The sequence below is a fragment of the Cherax quadricarinatus genome, chromosome 25, assembly GCF_038502225.1.
Source record: "Cherax quadricarinatus isolate ZL_2023a chromosome 25, ASM3850222v1, whole genome shotgun sequence".
In the NCBI taxonomy this organism is placed as follows: Eukaryota; Metazoa; Arthropoda; class Malacostraca; order Decapoda; family Parastacidae; genus Cherax; species Cherax quadricarinatus.
In genome coordinates, this window is record NC_091316.1 from 20,375,747 (window position 1) to 20,401,294 (window position 25,548).

At 37.8% G+C, this 25,548-nt stretch overlaps 1 protein-coding gene across 3 annotated transcripts in view; it reads right to left on the reverse strand.

Moving 5' to 3' along the window:
• Positions 1-15,871: 15,871 nt before the first annotated feature.
• Positions 15,872-25,548, reverse strand: part of pio (piopio) — a 256,035-nt gene continuing 246,358 nt past the window's right edge. For all 3 annotated transcript variants that reach the window (XM_053778495.2, XM_053778496.2, XM_053778493.2), the window contains 2 exons: positions 23,007-23,165; positions 15,872-18,769 (listed from right to left, as the gene is read on the reverse strand). In XM_053778495.2, coding sequence (XP_053634470.1) covers positions 18,512-18,769; positions 23,007-23,165 — 417 coding nt within the window. In that variant the 3' untranslated portion in view covers positions 15,872-18,511. The remainder of the gene's footprint in view (positions 18,770-23,006; positions 23,166-25,548) is intronic.

Below are 25,548 nucleotides of genomic sequence, written 5' to 3' on the forward strand. Positions count from 1 at the left end.
TCATAGAAGCTAAAACCTTGGGGGAGCTATAATTAAAAATAGGTTAGACAAATATATGAGTATGAAGGAATGGGTTTGATGAGGACCTGGGGTATTGAGCTTAAGTTCTTGAGTAACTGGGCATAGATTGAATAAACATGTGGGTGGAAATAGTTGGATTTGAGAAGGCCTTGTGTCAGCATAATTCAACATATGTTAGCTGTGATGCATGGAGTTCAAATACTGTCAGGTCAGCAGAGCTCAAAAACTGCTAGATGCGCCACAGTGGAGGAGTAGTTAGACACGTACCCTCAGGTAGACAGGACAAGACTGCAGGCTGGGCCTCCTACTACTTATACTCAATATACCAGTTGACCGTCTCAATGATTATCATTTACCATTTATACTCCACTTAAGAACCCTTCCACGACACTTGCCTAGTATGGGCCAGTAGGCCCATTGCAGTGTTCCTTTATTCTTTTGCTCTTAAGCTTCAAGTCATCATTAATTGTTGTTGGTTTTGGAAATTACATGTTCAGTTATGTGTTAGGTACACGAGATTCTGCATGGTCATCTCATGGAAAGGTGCCAAGTGCCATTTTTACATGAATTATCAGGTACTGTTGACATCCCAACATCTTTTGACAATTTTTCCCATTTATCAGAAATTTTGACCTTAGCTTCTCTGCCCTTATGCTCTTACTCTGCCCTCCTCCTTGAAGGTTCCACCTTAATGCAGATTCATTCTTTGACTTCTAAACATCCTCCTTTTGTCTTTGTACTCACCCTCCACACTTTTGCCATTTTGCAGTGCAGAATGACTTCTGAATTTAGTCCTTTGTGAATATACAGTAATAATACAGTATTGTAATTATTTTCTCATTGAAAGTTTAATTTCATTTTTAATTAAGACTTTTCTTTACCTGGAATTTAAAAACCCATTGGAAATGTATTGCATTTGGGAATTGGGAAGCAATCAGGTTCAATCAAAGGAAAATGGTTAACAGATTCAGTTCTGCAGATCAAGAACCTCTTGCCAGTTTTTTTTTTTTTTTTTATCTGAGAATTAATGCTAGGGAATAAAAACTCGACATCTTGAATGAAAAGTAACCAAGGACACACATATATGATTGCTTCTTGGATAGGTACTGAGGTAAAAGTACCTAGAACCATTTGGTTATTCATTGTTTTTAATATAAAGGGTAATTAATATTAATTTGATGTCATTACCAATTTTTTGCTATCCAAACAATTTGATACCATATACACTGTCAATTTGTTTCTTGTGATTAATTTACTGTTAAACTACAGATATACACAATACATACATAGGTTGGTAGACAGCAACCACCCAGGGAGGTGCTACCATCCTGCCAAGTGAATGTAAAACAAAAGCTTGTATTTGTTTTACATGATGGTAGGATTGCTGGTGTTTTTTTGTCTGTCTCATAATTATGCAAGATTACAGGTATGTCTTGCTACTTCTACTTACACTTAGGTCACACTACACATACATGTACACGTTTATTTATACACACTCATCTGAGTTTTCTTTAATTTTATCTTAATAGTTCTTGGTCTTATTACTTTTCCTTTTATATCCATGGGGAAGTGGAATAAGAATCTTTCCTCCACAAGCCATGCGTGTTGTAAAAGTCAACTAAAATGCCGGGAACAATGGGCTAGTAACCCCTTTTCCTGTAAAGATTAGTAAAAAGTATAAGAAGAAGAAAACTGTCAAAGTGGGAAGTCTGAATGTGCGTGGATGTTGTGCAAATGATAAGAAAGAGATGATTGTGGATGTTATGAATGAGAAGATGCTGGATGTCCTGGCTTTAAGTGAAACAAAGCTTAAGGGGGTGGGAGAGTTTCAGTGGAGAGGAATAAATGGGATTAGGTCAGGGGTTTCAAATAGAGTTAGAGCTAAAGAAGGAGTAGCAATAATGTTGAAGGATAAGATATGGCAGGAAAAGAGGGACTATTAATGTATTAATTCAAGGATTATGTGGAGTAAAATAAAGGTTGGATGTAAAAAGTGGGTTATAGTAAGTGTATATGCACCTGGAGAAGAGAGAAGTGTAGAGGAGAGAGAGAGATTTTGGGAAATGTTGAGTGAATGCGTGGGGAGTTTTGAACCAAGTGTGAGAGTACTTGTGGTTGGGGATTTCAATGCTAAAGTGGGTAAAAATGTTGTGGAGGGAGTAGTAGGTAAATTTGGGGTGCCAGGGGTAAATGTAAATGGGGAGCCTTTAATTGAGCTATGTGTAGAAAGAGGTTTGGTAATAAGTAATACATATTTTATGAAAAAGAGGATAAATAAATATGCAAGGTATGATACAGCATGTAATGAAAGTAGTTTGTTAGATTATGTATTGGTGGATGAAAGGTCGATGGGTAGGCTCCAGGATGTACATGTTTATAGAGGGGCAACTGGTATATCGGATCATTATTTATTTCTAGCTACAGTTAGAGTAAGAGGTAGATGGGATAAGAGGAAGGTGGCAACAACAAGTAGGAGGGAAGTGAAAGTGTATAAACTAAGGGAGGAGGAAGTTCGGGTGAGATATAAGCGACTATTGGCAGAAAGGTGGGCTAGTGCAAAGATGAGTAGTGGGGGGGTTGAAGAGGGTTGGATGAGTTTTAAAAATGCAGTATTAGAATGTGGGGCAGAAGTTTGTGGTTATAGGAGGGTGGGGGCAGGAGGAAAGAGGAGTGATCGGTGGAATGATGAAGTAAAGGGTGTGATAAAAGAGAAAAAGTTAGCTTATGAGAGGTTTTTACAAAGCAGAAATGTTATAAGAAGAGCAGAATATATGGAGAGTAAAAGAAAGGTGAAGAGAGTGGTGAGAGAGTGCAAAAGGAGAGCAGATGATAGAGTGGGAGAGGCACTGTCAAGAAATTTGAATGAAAAGAAAAAATTTTGGAGCGAGTTAAACAAGTTAAGAAAGCCTAGAGAACGTATGGATTTGTCAGTTAAAAACAGAGTAGGGGAGTTAGTAGATGGGGAGAGGGAGGTATTAGGTAGATGGCGAGAATATTTTGAGGAACTTTTAAATGTTGAGGAAGGGAGGCGGTAATTTCATGCACTGGCCAGGGAGGTATACCATCTTTTAGGAGTGAAGAAGAGCAGAATGTAAGTATGGGGGGGGTATGTGAGGCATTACGTAGAATGAAAGGGGGTAAAGCAGCTGGAACTGATGGGATCATGACAGAAATGTTAAAAGCAGGGGGGGATATAGTGTTGGAGTGGTTGGTACTTTTGTTTAATAAATGTATGAAAGAGGGGAAGGTACCTAGGGATTGGCAGAGAGCATGTATAGTCCCTTTATATAAAGGGAAGGGGGACAAAAGAGATTGTAAAAATTATAGAGGAATAAGTTTATTGAGTATACCAGGAAAAGCGTATGGTACAGTTGTTATTGAAAGAATTAGAGGTAAGACAGAATGTAGGATTGCGGATGAGCAAGGAGGTTTCAGAGTGGGTAGGGGATGTGTAGATCAAGTGTTTACATTGAAGCATATATGTGAACAGTATTTAGATAAAGGTAGGGAAGTTTTTATTGCATTTATGGATTTAGAAAAGGCATATGATAGAGTGGATAGAGGAGCAATGTGGCAGATGTTGCAAGTACAGTGGACCCCCGGTTTACCATATTATTTCATTCCAGAAGTATGTTCAGGTGCCAGTACTGACCGAATTTGTTCCCATAAGGAATATTGTGAATTAGATTAGTCCATTTCAGACCCCCAAACATACACATACAAACGCACTTACATAAATACACTTATATTATTGGTCGCATTGGGAGCTGATCGTAAACCGGGGGTCCACTGTATATGGAATAGGTGGTAAGTTACTAAATGCTGTAAAGATTTTTTATGAGGATAGTGAGGCTCAGGTTAGGGTGTGTAGAAGAGAGGGAGACTACTTACCGGTAAAAGTAGGTCTTAGACAGGGATGTGCAATGTCACCATGGTTGTTTAATATATTTATAGATGGGGTTGTAAAAGTAGTAAATGCTAGGGTGTTCGGGAGAGGGGTGGGATTAAATTATGGGGAATCAAATTCAAAATGGGAATTGACACAGTTACATTTTGCTGATGATACTGTGCTTATGGGAGATTCTAAAGAAAAATTGCGAAGGTTAGTGGATGAGTTTGGGAGTGTGTGTAAAGGTAGAAAGTTGAAAGTGAACATAGAAAAGAGTAAGGTGATGAGGGTATCAAATGATTTAGATAAAGAAAAATTGGATATCAAATTGGGGAGGAGGAGTATGGAAGAAGTGAATGTTTTCAGATTCTTGGGAGTTGACGTGTCGGCGGATGGATTTATGAAGGATGAGGTTAATCATAGAATTGATGAAGGAAAAAAGGTGACTGGTGCGTTGAGGTATATGTGGAGTCAAAAAACGTTATCTATGGAGGCAAAGAAGGGAATGTATGAAAGTATAGTAGTACCAACACTCTTATATGGGTGTGAAGCTTGGGTTGTGAATGCAGCAGCAAGGAGGCGGTTGGAGGCAGTGGAGATGTCCTGTCTAAGGGCAATGTGTGGTGTAAATACAGTGGACCCCCGCTTAACGATCACCTCCCAATGCGACCAATTATGTAAGTGTATTTATGTAAGTGCGTTTGTATGTGTATGTTTGGGGGTCTGAAATGGACTAATCTACTTCACAATATTCCTTATGGGAACAAATTCGGTCAGTACTGGCACCTGAACATACTTCTGGAATGAAAAAATATCGTTAACCGGGGGTCCGCTGTATTATGCAGAAAATTCGGAGTGTGGAAATTAGGAGAAGGTGTGGAGTTAATAAAAGCATTAGTCAGAGGGCTGAAGAGGGGTTGTTGAGGTGGTTTGGTCATTTAGAGAGAATGGATCAAAGTAGAATGATATGGAGAGCATTTAAATCGGTAGGAGAAGGAAGGCGGGGTAGGGGTCGTCCTCGAAAAGGTTGGAAGGAAGGGGTAAGGGAGGTTTTGTGGGCAAGGGGCTTGGACTTCCAGCAGGCGTGCATGAGCGTGTTTGATAGGAGTGAATGGAGACGAATGATATTTGGGACCTGACGATCTGTTGGAGTGTGAGCAGGGTAATATTTAGTGAAGGGATTCAGGAAAACCGGTTATTTTTATATAGCCGGACTTGAGTCCTGGAAATTGGAAGTACAATGCCTGCACTCTAAAGGAGGGGTTTTGGGATATCAGCAGTTTGGAGGGATATGTTGTGTATCTTTATACGTATATGCTTCTAAACTGTTGTGTTCTGAGCACCTCTGCAAAAACAGTGATTATGTGTGAGTGGGGTGAAAGTGTTGAATGATGATGAAAGTATTTTCTTTTTGGGGATTTTCTTTCTTTTTGGGTCACCCTGCCTCGGTGGGAGACGGCCGACTTGTTGAAAAAAAAAAAAATCAAAATTTGAAAGGTTATTAGTAGCAGTCTTAACCCTCTCCATTACTCATTCAAAGTTGAAGGGAAAAATTGCAACAAACTTTGATGAAAATGCAGATTACTATTTTATCCAAAAACTGCATTGTTAGGTTCTTAGGTACTCGGGCTACTGATACCTAACCACTATGGTAAAGTGACCCAATATCAATTTTATACATAAAATAAACATTGCCACACCTAATGATACATTTCTTACTTGAAATTTCTTTTGCAGGATTGCCATAGAGAAAGAACACTGTCAACATCCATGGACCACAGCTAATGAACCTACCATCAGATATAAGAAATAATGCCAAAACACACTGGAAACTGAACCACCATCTACATCAAGTGACTGATCAGCTAAGTTGGGATAGCTATGTAGTCCTGCAGGGAGCTAGCAGCATAGCTTGGTGAGTAATGCACTGAATTTAGAGAAGTCTTTATGGTTGTGGCATACAAACAGTACGTTAAAATATATTCAACATATGTCACAACTCCCAAATAGGCTGCTTTCCAACCATTGAACCAGATGCTAAGGGTTTAACGATCACTAGGGTACCAGTCATTAAATCAATACCTTAGTTCATTGGCCAGTTACAGGCAAGCCTGCCAAAGCTGAAGCAACGTGGTTCACTTGTGGTAAGCATTGGCAGACTTGCCTAGCTGCTGGTTGAGCACAGTGCACACACACTGGCTTCTGCTTTGCCATCTGTCACTGTGGTGTACACTTACTATTCTGTCTGTACATAGTGTACATACCTGTATATATCATCTGGTAAAGGCAAATATACATTGTAGTCTACTGTTGAATTTTGTTTACTCCATATTCCCATTACAACCAGGTCTCATAGGCCATTCTTTACCTGTGTTCATATTAATGGGACAGTCTTTCACCATAAATCCATGTTATCAGTACAGGTTGACCATCACTAATCCGGCATCATTGGGAACTGTAGGGTGCTGAATTAGTCATTTTGCCGGATTACGGAATGGTTAGATTAGAATACACTTAACCCTTTCAGGGTCAAGAGGCCCTCTCCTAAACTTGTTCTCAGGGTCGAAAATTTTTCAGAAAAAAAAAAAAATCTTATGAAATGATAGAGAATCTTTTCCCGATTATAATGACACCAAAAGTATGAAATTTGATGGAAAACTTACGGAATTATGCTCTCATGAAGTTAGCGGTCTCACCAATGTTTACGCATTGGCGATTTCGCCCACTTTGAGCCCTATTTTCAGCCAATTCCTGTGCACTAGTCGACAAAAATCATATTTATTTCACTAGAACTCCATTTTTTCTATCGAATGAGTACAAGAAACCACCCATTTACCAATTTCAACTATCCAATAAAGTGGCTAGAAATTGGCAATTTTGCCAATTTCACACAAATTTCAGAAGATGCCAATTTACAAATAGGGTCCAGAATAAACAAGACAGACATTCCTGGCACTAAAATAACAAGTTCTCTGTTTGTTAGTCATGTCCCTAGGCCCCTCTTATATTTGTTTTGCTTTCCACTTTGAATTTTTATTCTTACAAAAAATAGAAGATTTACTGTTATTTAGACTACTGCATTAGTGTAGAAATGGTATAAATAATATCAGCACACTTGTGAAAGAATATTAGACCTACCAGTTGACGTGTATTGGACGCTTGGCATGATTTGTTTACTTTTGAGCTTTGGTAAAAATCGAACATTTCTGCTATTTTAAGCTCAATTTCAAGGTACTTTTCATTGTGAAACCAGTCAAAATCATCTCAATTTCTTTAATATGTCTTCCATTCTATAAAATGAAACCAGGAAAACTAGAATACAACCGTAAATACCATACGAAAATACGTACAGTGCAAAGTCGCTGTTTTAATCCAAAAACACAGTCAAAGTTTTCTTTTTTTCATTACGCACTGTGTGCTGCAGGATTTTTTTTTGTACTGCGCACATTGACCACATAGATCCATTCTTTCATATGTAAGCCTACCACCTTTCTCTCGCTAGAATTTAGGCGTTCTAGTACGTCAATAACCCTGGTGCGTAAACCGTACTAGTACGTCAAAAACCCTGAAAGGATTAACCCAACAGCAGTAATTACACAGTGATTTCACCCACTTTACGCCCTATTTTTGGCCTATTCCATTGTTCCATTGTTTAGAATAGAAGGAATACATACTAGCTATATCGCTAGTATTCCTTCTATTCATTTACCTATTTCAATTACCCAACAGAGTGGTCAGAAATTGGTAATTTGGCCAATTTCACACAGATTTCAAGAAATGCCAATTTCAAAATAGGGTCCAGAATAAACAATGCAGACATTTCTGTCACTAAAATAACAATTTCTCTGTTCATTAGTCACATCTCCAGGCCCCTCTTATATTATGCTTGCTTTCCATTTTGAATTTTTATTCAAACAAAAAATAGAAGATTTACTGTTATACAGACTACTGCATTATTTCAATGATTGTATAAATAATGCCAGTTGGACACGTATTGGACGGTGATGTCATTAGTGTTCTGTAAAGTAAAAGGACACAAGTGCAACTAATGTGACATTTTTATTGTGGCAATGTTTCGCTCTCCAGGAGCTTCAAGCTGGCTTGATAAAGCTCCTGGAAAGCGAAATGTTGCCACAATAAAAATGTCACATTAGTTGCACTTGTGTCCTTTTACTTTACATATTGTCGGTAATTCTACATACTTTATTACATTTGTGTTCTCTTGAACATCAGCAAAAATCGAATATTTCTCCTTTGGGCTCAATTTCAAGATACTTTCCATCGTGAAACCAAACAAAATCATTTCTATTTCTGGGAGCAATGGGCTAGTAACCCCTTCTCCTGTAGACATTTACTAAAAAAGAGAAGAAGAAAAACTTTATAAAACTGGGATGCTTGAATGTGCGTGGATGTAGTGCGGATGATAAGAAACAGATGATTGCTGATGTTATGAATGAAAAGAAGTTGGATGTCCTGGCCCTAAGCGAAACAGCTGAAGGGGGTAGGGGAGTTTCGGTGGGGGGAAATAAATGGGATTAAATCTGGAGTATCTGAGAGAGTTAGAGCAAAGGAAGGGGTAGCAGTAATGTTGAAGGATCAGTTATGGAAGGAGAAAAGAGAATATGAATGTGTAAATTCAAGAATTATGTGGATTAAAGTAAAGGTTGGATGCGAAAAGTGGGTCATAATAAGCGCGTATGCACCTGGAGAAGAGAGGAATGTAGAGGAGAGAGAGAGATTTGGGGAGATGTTAAGTGAATGTATAGGAGCCTTTGAACCAAGTGAGAGAGTAATTGTGGTAGGGGATCTGAATGCTAAAGTAGGAGAAACTTTTAGAGAGGGTGTGGTAGGTAAGTTTGGGGTGCCAGGTGTAAATGATAATGGGAGCCCTTTGATTGAACTTTGTATAGAAAGGGGTTTAGTTATAGGTAATACATATTTTAAGAAAAAGAGGATAAATAAGTATACAAGATATGATGTAGGGCGAAATGACAGTAGTTTGTTGGATTATGTATTAGTAGATAAAAGACTGTTGAGTAGACTTCAGGATGTACATGTTTATAGAGGGGCCACAGATATATCAGATCACTTTCTAGTTGTAGCTACACTGAGAGTAAAAGGTAGATGGGATACAAGGAGAATAGAAGCATCAGGGAAGAGAGAGGTGAAGGTTTATAAACTAAAAGAGGAGGCAGTTAGGGTAAGATATAAATAGCTATTGGAGGATAGATGGGCAAATGAGAGCATAGGCAATGGGGTCGAAGAGGTATGGGGTAGGTTTAAAAATGTAGTGTTAGAGTGTTCAGCAGAAGTTTGTGGTTACAGGAAAGTGGGTGCAGGAGGGAAGAGGAGCGATTGGTGGAATGATGATGTAAAGAGACTAGTAAGTGAGAAAAAGTGAGCATATGAGAAGTTTTTACAAAGTAGAAGTGATGCAAGGAGGGAAGAGTATATGGAGAAAAAGAGAGAGGTTAAGAGAGTGGTGAAGCAATGTAAAAAGAGAGCAAATGAGAGAGTGGGTGAGATGTTATCAACAAATTTTGTTGAAAATAAGAAGTTTTGGAGTGAGATAAACAAGTTAAGAAAGCCTAGAGAACAAATGGATTTGTCAGTTAAAAATAGGAGAGGAGAGTTATTAAATGGAGAGTTAGAGGTATTGGGAAGATGGAGGGAATATTTTGAGGAATTGTTAAATGTTGATGAAGATAGGGAAGCTGTGATTTCATGTATAGGGCAAGGAGGGATAACATCTTGTAGGAGTGAGGAAGAGCCAGTTGTGAGTGTGGGGGAAGTTTGTGAGGCAGTAGGTAGAATGAAAGGGGGTAAGGCAGCCGGGATTGATGGGATAAAGATAGAAATGTTAAAAGCAGGTGGGGATATAGTTTTGGAGTGGTTGGTGCAATTATTTAATAAATGTATGGAAGAGGGTAAGGTACCTAGGGATTGGCAGAGAGCGTGCATAGTTCCTTTGTATAAAGGCAAAGGGGACAAAAGAGAGTGCAAAAATTATAGGGGGATAAGTCTGTTGAGTATACCTGGTAAAGTGTATGCTAGTTATTATTGAAAGAATTACGAGTAAGACGGAGAATAGGATAGCAGATGAACAAGGAGGCTTTAGGAAAGGTAGGGGGTGTGTGGACCAGGTGTTTACAGTGAAACATATAAGTGAACAGTATTTAGATAAGGCTAAAGAGGTCTTTGTGGCTTTTATGGATTTGGAAAAGGCATATGACAGGGTGGATAGGGGGGCAATGTGGCAGATGTTGCAGGTGTATGGTGTAGGAGGTAGGTTACTGAAAGCAGTGAAGAGTTTTTACGAGGATAGTGAGGCTCAAGTTAGAGTATGTAGGAAAGAGGGAAATTATTTCCCAGTAAAAGTAGGCCTTAGACAAGGATGTGTGATGTCACCATGGTTGTTTAATATATTTATAGATGGGGTTGTAAGAGAAGTAAATGCGAGGGTCTTGGCAAGAGGCGTGGAGTTAAAAGATAAAGAATCACACATAAAGTGGGAGTTGTCACAGTTGCTCTTTGCTGATGACACTGTGCTCTTGGGAGATTCTGAAGAGAAGTTGCAGAGATTGGTGGATGAATTTGGCAGGGTGTGCAAAAGAAGAAAATTAAAAGTGAATACAGGAAAGAGTAAGGTTATGAGGATAACAAAATGATTAGGTGATGAAAGATTGGATATCAGATTGGAGGGAGAGAGTATGGAGGAGGTAAATGTATTCAGATATTTGGGAGTGGACGTGTCAGCGGATGGGTCTATGAAAGATGAGGTGAATCATAGAACTGATGAGGGGAAAAGAGTGAGTGGTGCACTTAGGAGTCTGTGGAGACAAAGAACTTTGTCCTTGGAGGCAAAGAGGGGAATGTATGAGAGTATAGTTTTACCAACGCTCTTATATGGGTGTGAAGCATGGGTGATGAATGTTGCAGCGAGGAGAAGGCTGGAGGAAGTGGAGATGTCATGTCTGAGGGCAATGTGTGGAGTGAATATAATGCAGAGAATTCGTAGTTTGGAAGTTAGGAGGAGGTGCGGGATTACCAAAACTGTTGTCCAGAGGGCTGAGGAAGGGTTGTTGAGGTGGTTTGGACATGTAGAGAGAATGGAGCAAAACAGAGTGACTTCAAGTGTATCAGTCTGTAGTGGAAGGAAGGCGGGGTAGGGGTCGGCCTAGGAAAGGTTGGAGGGAGGGGGTAAAGGAGGTTTTGTGTGCGAGGGGCTTGGACTTCCAGCAGGCATGTGTGAGCGTGTTTGATAGGAGTGAATGGAGACAAGTGGTTTTTAATATTTGACGTGCTGTTGGAGTGTGAGCAAAGTAACATTTATGAAGGGGTTCAGGGAAACCGGCAGGCCGGACTTGAGTCCTGGAGATTGGAAGTACAGTGCCTGCACTCTGAAGGAGGAGTGTTAATGTTGCAGTTTAAAAACTGTAGTGTAAAGCACCCTTCTGGCAAGACAGTGATGGAGTGAATGATGGTGAAAGTTTTTCTTTTTCGGGCCACCCTGCCTTTGTGGGAATCGGCCAGTGTGATAATAAAAAAAAAATAAATCTTAATTCTATCAAATGAGACCAAAAACAAGACAATACAACCATTAAGATATACAAAAATACATTGCAAAGTTGCTGTTTTACACCAAAAACATGATCACAGGTTTTTTTCTCAAGCACTGCATGCTGCAGGATTTTTTTTTATATAGTGCACACTTGCCACACAGACCTATTCTCTCGTATGTAGGCCCAAATTTACCGGCCATGGCTTATCTAAGTGAGCTGAGCTCATGGTGACCGACAGTGGCTTCAAAGCCACCTTATCTTTTATGGACAATGTATGGTGTATGTACTTTACACAACGAGAAGCATTTCTTTTATTCATTGGAACCATGGCTAGGGCTAAAAGTGAGCAGGTTATAACAATAAATGGAGAAAAAGAAATTGGAATGACTTATGCAGCAAGTAGCACCACCAAACAGTAGCAGAAGGTTGGTGTGGTGACCCTGGAAATTTCAAATTATGCTGGCTGAAATTAGTGCCAGATTACTGATGGAACCGGATTACTGATTGCCAGATTAATGATGGCAGCCTGTACTTAATATACGACAGAAAATCATGTTCAGTACATCTAGGCTAGATCGTCAGGTGCTGAGTGGGTAAGTTACGAGAAGCCAGGTGTTGAATGGGTGTATCTGAGAAGCAGGGAGACACTTCAACAGGCTTACTGGCCAATGTTAGGTTTGCTCCTTTGTTCTCACACCATGCGAGTAACAGGTATAGATAAGCATACCACTAATTTTGTGTTAACAAATTTAATGGAAGATGTGCTGAACACAAGCAGTGTTCAAGTTGTCAACCCTTAAGGCATATTCATGTTCCTGCAATTGTACTGGGAGACCTCTGGCAACTTTCTTGATGTACACCTGGTCACACCCTCCACACAGTATACTATAAACTCCCTTGCCATGGGTGTTTTGACCCTCAGAATACCTTCCAGGTAGATGTATTTTGGTCTCACATTAGTTGTGGAAGTCCTTGTGAATTCATGTTGGTCTTGGTGATGATTCTTTTCATAAATGTGTTGAGTTTTCATAGGATACAGGAAGGAGTGTTGGCAGTGATTCCAGCAGGCATGATGTGCCCATGATTTAGGTCCCAGGTAGCAGCCTTGTGTTGTATCAGCTTTCTGCTTACAATGGAATATTACAAGGGTGAGGATACTTCAAACTGATAAAAGTATTTTCTGTTTAAACTTGTAATTTAAGAAGTTTATTACTGCAAATCCTGAGTACTGCAAGAACACAATAATCATGCATTTCATGGTCTGCAAATTATGATGTGAGTAGTGTGTGAGGTTGTTTTATTAGTAGGCTTCCTGTACACAGTCTGTATTAATTGCTTTTCCGTTTGTGATATAAGCATAGGCAGAGACTATGTAGTGGAGAAAACTGAGGCATGGGAATAGGAGAAGGGGTGGGACCGATACAGACTACAAGTGAGAAAAGTACCTGCCAGGCATGGGCCAGTAGGCTCACTACAGTACTCCAAACTCCAAGTTCTAGGTGATTGCTGTGTTTCATAAAGCCTGCTGTGCAGACAGAACATCTTTATTAATAAAATTTACAGTTGCCATTTGTGTCTTTAACTACAACTTTGTGTTCAGCATACTCACTTCAGATTTCAGCAATCTCATTGAAGCTGTGTGAGGTTCAATTTATTTTCCTTTAGTACATGTAACTACAGACAAAAGTTTGACTTGACAAAATCAAGTGGCAGTAGTGGTCATCCTCTACTTGGAGCATTCGAAGACTGAACCATGTCATATCCTGAAATAGTACTTGTCTTAGGTGTGTGGATATCCTTGTTACTGTTACCAAAATTTCAGGGCTCAGTTAAGGACTGAGCCATTAATTTGGCTTACTTTGGAGGAAGCAGATGATTCACTATTTTTCTTGGGTGTTCATTTAGCAAAACAGGGTGAACCATTAATATGGACTGTGTACAGGAAGGAAGCCTACCAATGAAAATGACCTGACAGATGGGATAAAGCAGTCCTACTGATCTATGTAAATGACAGGATCAAACACAGATGCCTTGAATCCTCTCCCATTAAGCTAACACAAAGTACTGTAGTGTTTATTTTTTCTATACCCAGTCTACATTATGATGAAGGAATAAACCTAATATGGGCCAGTAGGCTTGTTGCAGTGCTTCCCTGCTTATAACTACATAACTACCCAGCCTGGATGTACTATACTGGATGTAATTTTTCCATTTTGCTTTGAGTACTTGAAGCCAATTTGTGGCAAAGCTTTTTACTAAGCTGTTTCTTAGCATACTATTGGTGTTTCACCATTACTCTGGCAGCAACAACTTGGTTGACTAGTCAGTCCAGCCTCATTATTATTATAATCATTAAGTGCTAAACCCACAAAGATCATACAGCAAATCCAGCCTCAGCCCACACTATGGGAGGACATCCCTCAAAATCAATCATAGGTATGAATTATGCATGCTCTCAGGGCAAAGAAATGAGTGGGTACAAATTCATTGCATTTATTTGGTGTCCCCGGTAGAGCAACTACAGACCCTTCACCAACCCGCTTAGCGCACAAGAGAAGATGCAAGGAGCTCACAGTGGCTCAACAAGGCACAGGTGGTACCATTCGTTTTGTAATACCTATATACTGCCATTCATTAATGACAACATTTGAATAGCCATTTATTTAGTGGTACCATTATAAATAACATGTAAATGCAGCACTTTAAATAAATGATGCCTTTAAACAACATTTTCTTTTCAAACATAATGCCAGCACAAAATATACTTTGCAATACTGTCATTCAACTGACGGGTAAAAATATTTAAGCAACACATAAATACCAAATGTTGATGTTTTTGTATCAAAACAAAGGACTATCACTCAGTAAAGTACTGTAATAATGTAAACCTCATTGTCTTAGAGAGCCAAGTTAATTGACCTGTGTATGTAAGTAGAAATGCTCAAAGTGAGTATAATTTTTTTTTTCCATTTGCAGACACTACCACCACACTAACCCAACTGGGAGTCTATTTGGCCAGGTTCTTGAGATATTGTACTATATATCAGTTATTAAAAGATACTTAAGCATTTTAAGTTGTAATTTTACAAGTTACAATTGCCATACATAGGTATTTGATAACTGATAAACAATATCACTTTTTCAAGACACTAAAATGAGTTTAATCAGTATTCAAAGGGACCTGAAAAAATTCTGTGGTAGTGATCTAGAGTAAAAATTAATCATGATAACTTGGGTAATTAGTGCTCATGATTATTTGGCAATTTTTCACATGTTTTATACAAGACAAAGATTTAGATGTGTATTGTACAGATATAGTAGTGAGAAGTATAGCAAAAGTAAACTATATATCTTTACAAAAGTTTGAAAGGTTAGAGCAAGAAAAAAAAAACAATGCACATGTGAACCAGTGTCTAAATAACCTCATAGAAAGTGTTAATTCTATTATCTAAGAAACTTAAATGTTTAATAGCTGCCCCATGGGCTGTCAAACATAAATTAAAAGAAGTATAAAAACTATGTGCTAAATGACATTAAGTAAAGTTAATGCACAGTGCAATTACTATCCATAAGTAGTTGAGCTTTGTTAATGTCATTTAGAATTTAGTTTTCATATTTGGTATAAAAAGCTATAGTATAAATGACTACAGTGTCATTGTTAAAAAATTAAATTATTCACAAAAATAACCCTAATATTATGCTGCATTCGTGTTACAAAATCCTTAAAGTAAACAATAAGGGATATTGCTATTTTCTTTGAGAAATCTTTATCACAATATTTTCTGACCGCTTCCCTATCCTATAGTATTTTGCATGCTTCAAATTACCCCAGCAAATAATTTCTTAACAGTTACTGTGAAATAACAGATCAGATGCACAGTACATATTTCAAATAAAGAACTAATATTTTAAACAATAGTACTGTATCAGTGTTAACAAAGTAGAAAAATCTTTCAGCCTCTCAACTGTTATGGTAATTTATAATTTGAGAGTAACATTCCCTGTTTTCACCCCTTTCCTCTTTAAAACTTTTTTTTGGATGGGGCTAATTGGGAGCTTTTATTTACCCTATTTAAAGCAATACTGGTTTTTGTACCACTTACCAAAGAGATGTACAATTTTCCTTGTTTTTCTAATGCTCCAATATCATCTGTAAGCATATGGCTTATGGCACTAAACTATAGCTATACTATAGTGAGGATCTGGACATTATGAACAACTTAACCAATTACTATGACAACAGAAAGCACATACACAAAGGATGAAAAAGTATGGCCAATTATTCTGTAAAACCAATTTTCCAACTGGACATATGTAAATCCCTCAAGAACATTTTAACCCTTTGACTGTCGCAAGCCCCTTTCTGAAACTGTCATTCTGTGTCACAAAATTTTTTGAAAAAAAAAAAAAAAAATCATATGAAATGATATAGAATCTTTTCCCGATGGTAATGACACCAAAAGTACGAAATTTGGTCGAAAACTGACGGAATTATGCTCCTGCGAAGTTAGCGTCTTGGCGACATAAACGCATCGGCGATTTCACCAACTTTGAGCACTGTTTTTGGCCAATTTCGCTGTTCCATTTGACCAAACTCATAGCTATTTCTTTAGAACTCCATTTTTTCTATCATTTGAGTACAAGAAACCGCCCATTTACCGATTTGAACTACCCAATAAAGTGGTCAGAAATTGGCAATTTGGCCAATTTCATGCAAATTAAAAAAGATGCCAATTTCAAAATAGGGTCCAAAATAAACAATGTAGACATTCTTGGCACTAAAATAACATATCCTCTGTTCATTAGTCATGTCTCTAAGCCCCTCGTATATTACTATTGCTTTCTATTTTGATTTTTTCATACAAAAAATACAAAATTTACTGTTATGCAGACTAATGCATTATTGTAAAAATGGTATAAATAATATCAGTGCATTAGTGAAAGAATATTCGACTCCCCAGTTGATGTGTATTGGATGTGTGGTGTGATTTGCTTACTCCTGAACATTAGTAAAAATCGAACACTTCCGCTACTTTAAGCTCAATTTAAAGGTCGTTTTCATCGTGAAACTAATCAAAATCATCTCTATTTCTCTAATATGTTTTCCATTTTATCACGCAAGACCATGAAAATGAGAATACAATGATAAATACTATACAAAAATACACATCAAAGTCAGCGTTTTAATAAAAAAAAAACGGTGCACACTGACCACATTCTCTCACATGTGGGCCTACCAGCTTTCTCCTGCTTGATTTGAAGCCGCTAAAATTTATGCATATTAATACGTCCAAAACAGTGGCGCGTAAGACATATATATACGACCAAAACAGTCAAAGGGTTTAATGATAATTTCATGAACATCCTGTTTCCTTATCATTCATAAGTGCTAAGCACAGAGGAAAGTACGAAGAGTCAAGATTCTTTTCATAATGCCCACATCCCTTTTGAATTATTAATTAGGACTGCAAGTAACTGCACAAGTTTTTTACTCAAATATATGGAGCATTAAGTTCCATAGCACTTCTGATATGCTGTACTCGTATTTTTTTACATCCTAGGTTTAATACTATAGATATATTGATTTTACCAATATACATATTGAATTGAGCATGTACATGTACCTCATATTGCTAACAGCACAATTTGTATCCTATCTGTAGAATTGCCTATAAATATTTTAGCAATTGCTTGCAGTCTACTAATGGGGAAACGGTCTACTTCCAATTATGGTAGGGACTATCATTATCCAACACTTGATAATTTTACAACACAACTTAAACATCAGTTACTATTGCATCACAAGTCACTTTTGCCGCAGTTATCCTTAGCCTATGCAGATAATAAGGTCTCATTCACCAGGGTACTACTCCTGAGAAGTGAACAAAATCTATTTATGGACGGATATTTGATAAGATTAGCAAGAAGAGAGGGGAGACTTTTGAGGTAAGGAACAGAGACCCCAATTGGTAAACAATGCTTGAATTAATTATTCTAACAACTTAAATAATTGCTGTCATCAGACCTAATGATTGACTGTGCTAACTGATATTTCAAGCAGTGTTTTATGTTCATGGGGAAAAACTGTTGAGTATTGATCAAAACCCAGAGAAGGCAGTGAAAAATATTACATATACTTTATATGCTATCTTCAAATTCATGGTTACACTTGTGTCATATTTTTAATAACATTTTAAGACAAAAAAAATTGAAATGTGTACAGTATTTCATCCACATATCTATGTAACATTAAAAATATGTAATAAGAACTTAGTTCAATACTGCAATATGTTTCTTACTTTTATATAAGCAATACCTCTCACTGACTCTGGACATGACATCCCTGTTCCTTTTGCCACCTGTTTCCTCTCATCCTCTCAGACAAGCTTCACAACCATTTAATAAAGTTTATCAGAGAATCTGTCAAACTTCAAGTATGTCAACTGGTTTAGAGCATAGATTAAAATTACAAAAGAAGCATTTGAATATCTGTATATAACTTAAGTATTTAGTATTTCTCCTATAGTGTGAAGTATCAATAAAGCTGTTATCCATTACGCACCTTTATCTTGTTTTAGGACATTTTATACCGGAGCACCATTTTACATTTTCTATTATAGGCATCATGATACAGAACTAAGTATCCACATCAGCAGGATATGAGAATACTGTATTACCATACATAATTTTGTCATGTGTAATATCAGTTATTCTCTTAGTAATCCTAGTGACTGATTCTTCAGTTACTGTAAACTTGATTATGCTGTAGTTTTCATTATTCCCTTTAGTCAGGAGGTTCACATGTTTTGCAGGAGTTATATAACAATACACTGTAAAATAACTTCCATAATTATTTGAATGTCTTTTCCAACTTTTAGAGAATTCAGTCAGTGTCCAACTTAAGTTCATAATTGTTTAAGATATTCATGATGCCTTTCTTCAAATGATTTTCAGACATGTCAAACTATGAAATAAAATGAAGAAAGAAATCTATGCAACTGAAAACACTGGTAGATGCTTCAACACACTTTCCAATATTTTAGGAGGAGTGACTGTAAGCAGTGTTGGTGTAAGGGCTGGAGTATATAGAAGAGCCGGTGGTAGAGTCCTCCTTTCTCCTACGACGGCGAGAAATTAGTATGAGGATGGAAGCAATAACTGCTACCATTAGGATGAGACCTGCAATGGCAATGCCAATGGCAAAAGTCTTGGGAGAGAGACAAAATGTGTTGGGATCCTCTACTACTTCTTCCTTCAGAGGTGTAAGTGTGTCAGAGGCTCCTTCAGGGTCTGGAAGCTGCAAGAACAACAAAAAGATTGTAGTCTAAGGATACATTTACCAGTCATTGTTTAATGGATGATACATTCTGATATTATGTAAAAGAAATATTTTATGATTACTATATTAACTTTAAATAAAATGATTTTTTTTTTTTCAACAAGTCGGCCGTCTCCCACCGAGGCAGGGTGACCCCCCAAAAAAAAAGAAAATACTTTCATCATCATTCAACACTTTCACCACACATGCACATTATCACTGTTTTTGCAGAGGTGCTCAGAATACAACAGTTTAGAAGCATACACAACATATCCCTCCAAACTGCCAATATCCCAAACCCCTCCTTTAAAGTGCAGGCATTGTACTTCCCATTTCCAGGACTCAAGTCCGACTATATGAAAATAACCGGTTTCCCTGAATCCCTTGACTAAATATTACCCTGCTCACACTCCAACAGATCGTCAGGTCCCAAGTACCATTCGTCTCCATTCACTCCTATCTAACACGCTCACGCACGCTTGCTGGAAGTCCAAGCCCCTTGCCCACAAAACCTCCTTTACCCCCTCTCTCCAACCCTGCCTTCCTTCCCCTATAGATTTATATGCTTTCCATGTCATTCTACATTGATCCATTCTCTCTAAATGACCAAACCACCTCAACAACCCCTCTTCTGCCCTCTGACTAATACTTTTATTAACTCCACACCTTTTCCTAATTTCCACACTCTGAATTTTCTGCATAATATTTACACCACACATTGCCCTTAAACAGGACATCTCCACTGCCTTCAACCGTCACCTTGCTACTGCATTTACCACCCAAGCTTCACACCCATATAAGAGTGTTGGTACTACTATACTTTCATACATTCCCTTCTTTGCCTCCATAGATAACGTTTTTTGACTCCACATATACCTCAATGCACCACTCGCCTTTTTTCCCTCATCAATTCTATGATTAACCTCATCCTTCATAAATCCATCCGCCGACACGTCAACTCCCAAGTATCTGAAAACATTCACTTCTTCCATACTCCTCCTCCCCAATTTGATATCCAATTTTTCTTTATCTAAATCACTTGACACCCTCATCACCTTACTCTTTTCTATGTTCACTTTCAACTTTCTACCTTTACACACATTCCCAAACTCATCCACTAACCTTTGCAGTTTTTCTTTAGAATCTCCCATAAGCACAGTATCATCAGCAAAAAGTAACTGTGTCAATTCCCATTTTGAATTTGATTCCCCAAAATTTAATCCTACACCTCTCCCGAACACCCTAGCATTTACTTCCTTTACAACCCCATCTATAAATATATTAAACAGCCATGGTGACATTACGCATCCCTGTCTAAGACCTACTTTTACTGGGAAGTAGTCTCCCTCTCTTCTACACACCCTAACCTGAGCCTCACTATCCTCATAAAAACTCTTTACAGCATTTAATAACTTACCACCTATTCCATATACTTGCAACATCTGCCACATTGCTCCTCTATCCACTCTATCATATGCCTTTTCTAAATCCATAAATGCAATAAAACTTCCCTACCTTTATCTAAATACTGTTCACATATATGCTTCATTGTAAACACTTGATCTACACATCTCCTACCCACTCTGAAACCTCCTTGCTCATCCGCAATCCTACATTCTGTCTTACCTCTAATTCTTTCAATTATAACCCTACCGTACACTTTTCCTGGTATACTCAGTAAACTTATTCCTCTATAATTTTTACAGTCTCTTTTGTCCCCTTTCCCTTTATATAAAGGGGCTATACATGCTCTCTGCCAATCCCTAGGTACCTTCCCCTCTTTCATACATTTATTAAACAAAAGTACCAACCACTCCAACACTATATCCCCCCCTGCTTTTAACATTTCTGTCATGATCCCATCAGTTTCAGCTGCTTTACCCCCTTTCACTTTACGTAATGCCTCAAGTACCTCCCTCACACTTACATTCTGCTCTTCTTCACTCCTAAAAGATGGTATACCTCCCTGACCAGTGCATGAAATTACTGCCTCTGTTTCTTCCTTAACATTTAAAAGTTCCTCAAAATATTCTCGCAATCTATCTAATACCTCCATCTCCCCATCTACTAACTCCCCTACTCTGTTTTTAACTGACAAATCCATACTTTCCCTAGGCTTTCTTAACTTGTTTAACTCACTCCAAAAAATTTTCTTATTTTCATTAAAATTTCTTGACAGTGCCTCTCCCACTCTATCATCTGCTCTCCTTTTGCACTCTCTCACCACTCTCTTTACCTTTCTTTTACTCTCCATATACTCTGCTCTTCTTATAACACTTCTGCTTTGTAAAAACTTCTCATAAGCTACCTTTTTTCTCTTTTATCACACCCTTTACTTCATCATTCCACCAATCACTCCTCTTTCCTCCTACCCCCACCCTCCTATAACCACAAACTTCTGCCCCACATTCTAATACTGCATTTTTAAAACTATTCCAACCCTCTTCAACCCCCCCACTACTCATCTTTGCACTAGCCCACCTTTCTGCCAATAGTCGCTTATATCTCACCCGAACTTTCTCCTCCCTTAGTTTATACACTTTCACCTCCCTCTTACTTGTTGTTGCCACCTTCCTCTTTTCCCATCTACCTCTTACTCTAACTGTAGCTACAACTAAATAATGATCCGATATATCAGTTGCCCCTCTATAAACATGTACATCCTGGAGCCTACCCATCAACCTTTTATCCACCAATACATAATCTAATAAACTACTTTCATTACGTGGTACATCATACCTTGTATATTTATTTATCCTCTTTTTCATAAAATATGTATTACTTATTACCAAATCTCTTTCTACACATAGCTCAATTAAAGGCTCCCCATTTACATTTACCCCTGGCACCCCAAATTTACCTACTACTCCCTCCATAACATTTTTACCCACTTTAGCATTGAAATCCCCAACCACCATTACTCTCACACTTGATTCAAAACTCCCCACGCATTCACTCAACATTTCCCAAAATCTCTCTCTCTTCTCCAGGTGCATACACGCTTATTATAACCCACTTTTCACATCCATCTTTATTTTACTCCACATAATCCTTGAATTAATACATTTATAGTCCCTCTTTTCCTGCCATAGCTTATCCTTCAACATTATTGCTACTCCTTCTTTAGCTCTAACTCTATTTGAAACCCCTGACCTAATCCCATTTATTCCTCTCCACTGAAACTCTCCCACCCCCTTCAGCTTTGTTTCACTTAAAGCCAGGACATCCAGCTTCTTCTCATTCATAACATCCACAATCATCTCTTTCTTATCATCTGCACAACATCCACACACATTCAGACTTCCCACTTTGACAATTTTCTTCTTCTTATTCTTTTTAGTAATCTTTACAGGAAAAGGGGTTACTAGCCCATTGTTCCTGGCATTTTAGTTGACTTTTACAACACGCATGGCTTATGGAGGAAAGATTCTTATTCCATTTCCCCATGGATATAAAAGGAAAAGTAATAAGACCAAGAACTATTAAGATAAAATTAAAGAAAACTCAGATGAGTGTGTATAAATAAAATAAAATGATGATAATAAAATGATACGTTAATTAAATGGAATAGGGAAAGTACATACATAAATTATTATTATCAAGAAGCATTGAACCTACAAGGGTCATATGGCACAGAGCATACATATAAGATTTGCAAATACACCATTTTTAACTTATATTTTAGACTTCTATATACATATATACTTTAACACTGCAAATTATACTTTTCTGTTATAACCTGAACCCTCAAGGAGTTACCTTGATGCTGGCAAATGGCTCTTGATCCAAGGAATTTGAGCTACCTTTGTCACTGTCAAATCAAACCTGATTATCTCACACACTCCTCAGGTGCTGGATGAACCTTATGGGTCTTGGAGATTTCCCTTGAATCTTTAATAATAATAATACTTGTAATCTCCCAAGTCTCAACCAAAAAGTAAAAAAAAAATTTTGTCTGTGGTTGGGAGTTTTCAAACTCATTCCCTCACAAGACCAGACTTCTTTTTTTCTGGCCTCCCTGAAATTGGGCATCCATTACATCTGTTAATAGTTCCTGGGATCTCAGCCTGGTCTCAGAATAGGCAGGGTGACCCAAAGAAGGAAAAACATTCATTCAGCAGCTACTCTGCCATAAGTGAGTAGACATTACAATGCAGATGACCATCTGAAGTACAAAATTTGGCAAGTAAACTTAGTGGTCATACTTTGTACTTACTTCCTCATCCTCGTTTACATAAAGACCAGTGAAGACCTCAATGGTGAGGTTCTCATCAACTTCTGCCTCTACTTCCTTCAGGTTGCCATTTCCATCAACCTCAGATACATCCCTACGGCGCCGACGAAGCAAGTTCTGACCCTCCACACACACAGGCGGCTGTTAAAAGATGATGTGAGAAAGATGTACACTCAGGGTTGGGGTTAATGTGTAGTATAAAAGAAAAATGAAAGGAATAGAGCACTTAAAAAATATATTATTTAAACTGAAAATATATAAAATACTGTAAAGGGAAGAGAAAGAGACGTACTAAGCAACAAAATGTAAATTTTGATATTAAAAAAATGAGAGACTATAATATTACTGAGTCTGTTAATAACTAAAGCTTTTTGTTATACATATTGTGCAGCAGTTTCTCTTTTATGGAATTCTCCCAAAAGGTTCTTAATCACGAGTCACAAAATCGTAATGACATGATTGCAAACAAACCATACCACGGGTGGGGTTAGAACCCACGATCAGAGTCTGAAAACTCCAAACCGACGAGTTAGCCACTGGGTCAGCTGGCCCAGTGGCTAATGCGTCGATCTGGAGTTTTAAAACTGCAGGTTCTAACCCCCACCTGTGGTATGGTCTTTTAATCAGTAAGTTTTTATTAAGTCCCATCATGAAAGGATATAATGTTTCCCAAGCAGCTGTGTTGAAGAGACCATCTTTGATATTGTTTTAATGTCACCTTTACACCATTTATATTTCTGGTATTTTTTAATGTTTATACAGTAGTGTACTGTATATTGTAATAGAATAGAGGAAATCAGCTCTACTATACATTATTTAGGTATGCATACTGGTCAGAGAGCCCATCGCAAGTCTGAGTCGTCGGTAAATGAGTATGTTGCTAAGTGAGGAGAGGCTGTATAACCATTTTTTTTTCTTTTTAAAAGATACTGTATATGGTTAAAAACAGTAATATATTTCATCTTGACATTGCCAACACATTGAATAACAATGACAGCCTATATTTTTAATAAATTTCTGTAAATAATGTATACAGGCACTCCTCACATAACGACTTGAGTTTCATTCCTACAAGTAGGTCATTAACCCTTTGACTGTTGCAAGCCCCTTTCTGAAACTGTCAATCTATGTTGAAAAATTTTTGGAAAAAAGAAAATTATTTTTTCTTATGAAATGATAATCTTCTCCCGATGGTAATGACAAAAAAAGTACGAAATTTGGTCGAAAACTCACGGAATTACGCTCCCGAAAGTTAGCGGTCTCGGCGCCATGTACACATCGGTGATTTCGCTGACTTTGAGCCCTGTTTTTGGCCAATTCTATTGTTCCAGTTAACCAAACTCATAGCTATTTCTTTAGAACTCCATTTTGTCTATCAATTGATTACAAGAAACTGCCCATTTACTGATTTGAACTACCCAATGAAGTGGTCAGAAATTGGCAATTTGGCCAATTTCACACAAATTAAAAAAGATGCCAATTTCAAAATAGGGTTCAGAATAAACAATGCAGACATTCTTGGCACTAAAATAACATATCCTCTGTTAATTAGTCACATCTCTAGGCCCCTCTTATATTACTATTACTTTCTATTTTATTTTTTTATTCATACAAAAAATACAAAATTTACTGTTATGCAGACTACTGCATTATTGTAAACATAGTATAAATAATATCAGTGCACTAGTGAAAGAATATTAGACTCCCCAGTTGACGTGTATTGGACATGTGGTGTGATTTGCTTGCTCTTGAACATTGGTAAAAATCGAACATTTCCGCTACTTTGAGCTCAATTACAAGGTCGTTTTCATTGTGAAACTAATCAAAATCATCTCTATTTCTGTAATATGTTTTCCATTTTATCACGTGAGATCATGAAAATGTGAATACAACGCTAAATACTACACAAAAATACACCTCAAAGTCGGCATTTTAATCCCAAAAAACGGTCATTTTTTTTTCTCATTATGCACTACGTGCTGCAGGATTTTTTTTTTATGTGGTGCACATTGACCACACAGACCCATTTTCTCACATGTGGGCCTACCAGCTTTCTCCTGCTTGATTTGAAGCCTCTAGAATTTTTTTTTTTTTTTTCAACAAGTCGGCCGTCTCCCACCGAGGCAGGGTGACCCAAAAAAGAAAGAAGATCCCCAAAAAGAAAATACTTTCATCATCATTCAACACTTTCACCACACTCGCACATTATCACTGTTTTTGCAGAGGTGCTCAGAATACAACAGTTTAGAAGCATACACATATAAAGATACACAACATATCCCTCCAAACTGCCAATATCCCAAACCCCTCCTTTAAAGTGCAGGCATTGTACTTCCCATTTCCAGGACTCGAGTCCGACTATATGAAAATAACCGGTTTCCCTGAATCCCTTCACTAAATATTACCCAGCTCACACTCCAACAGATCGTCAGGTCCCAAGTACCATTCGTCTCCATTCACTCCTATCTAACACGCTCACACACGCTTGCTGGAAGTCCAAGCCCCTTGCCCACAAAACCTCCTT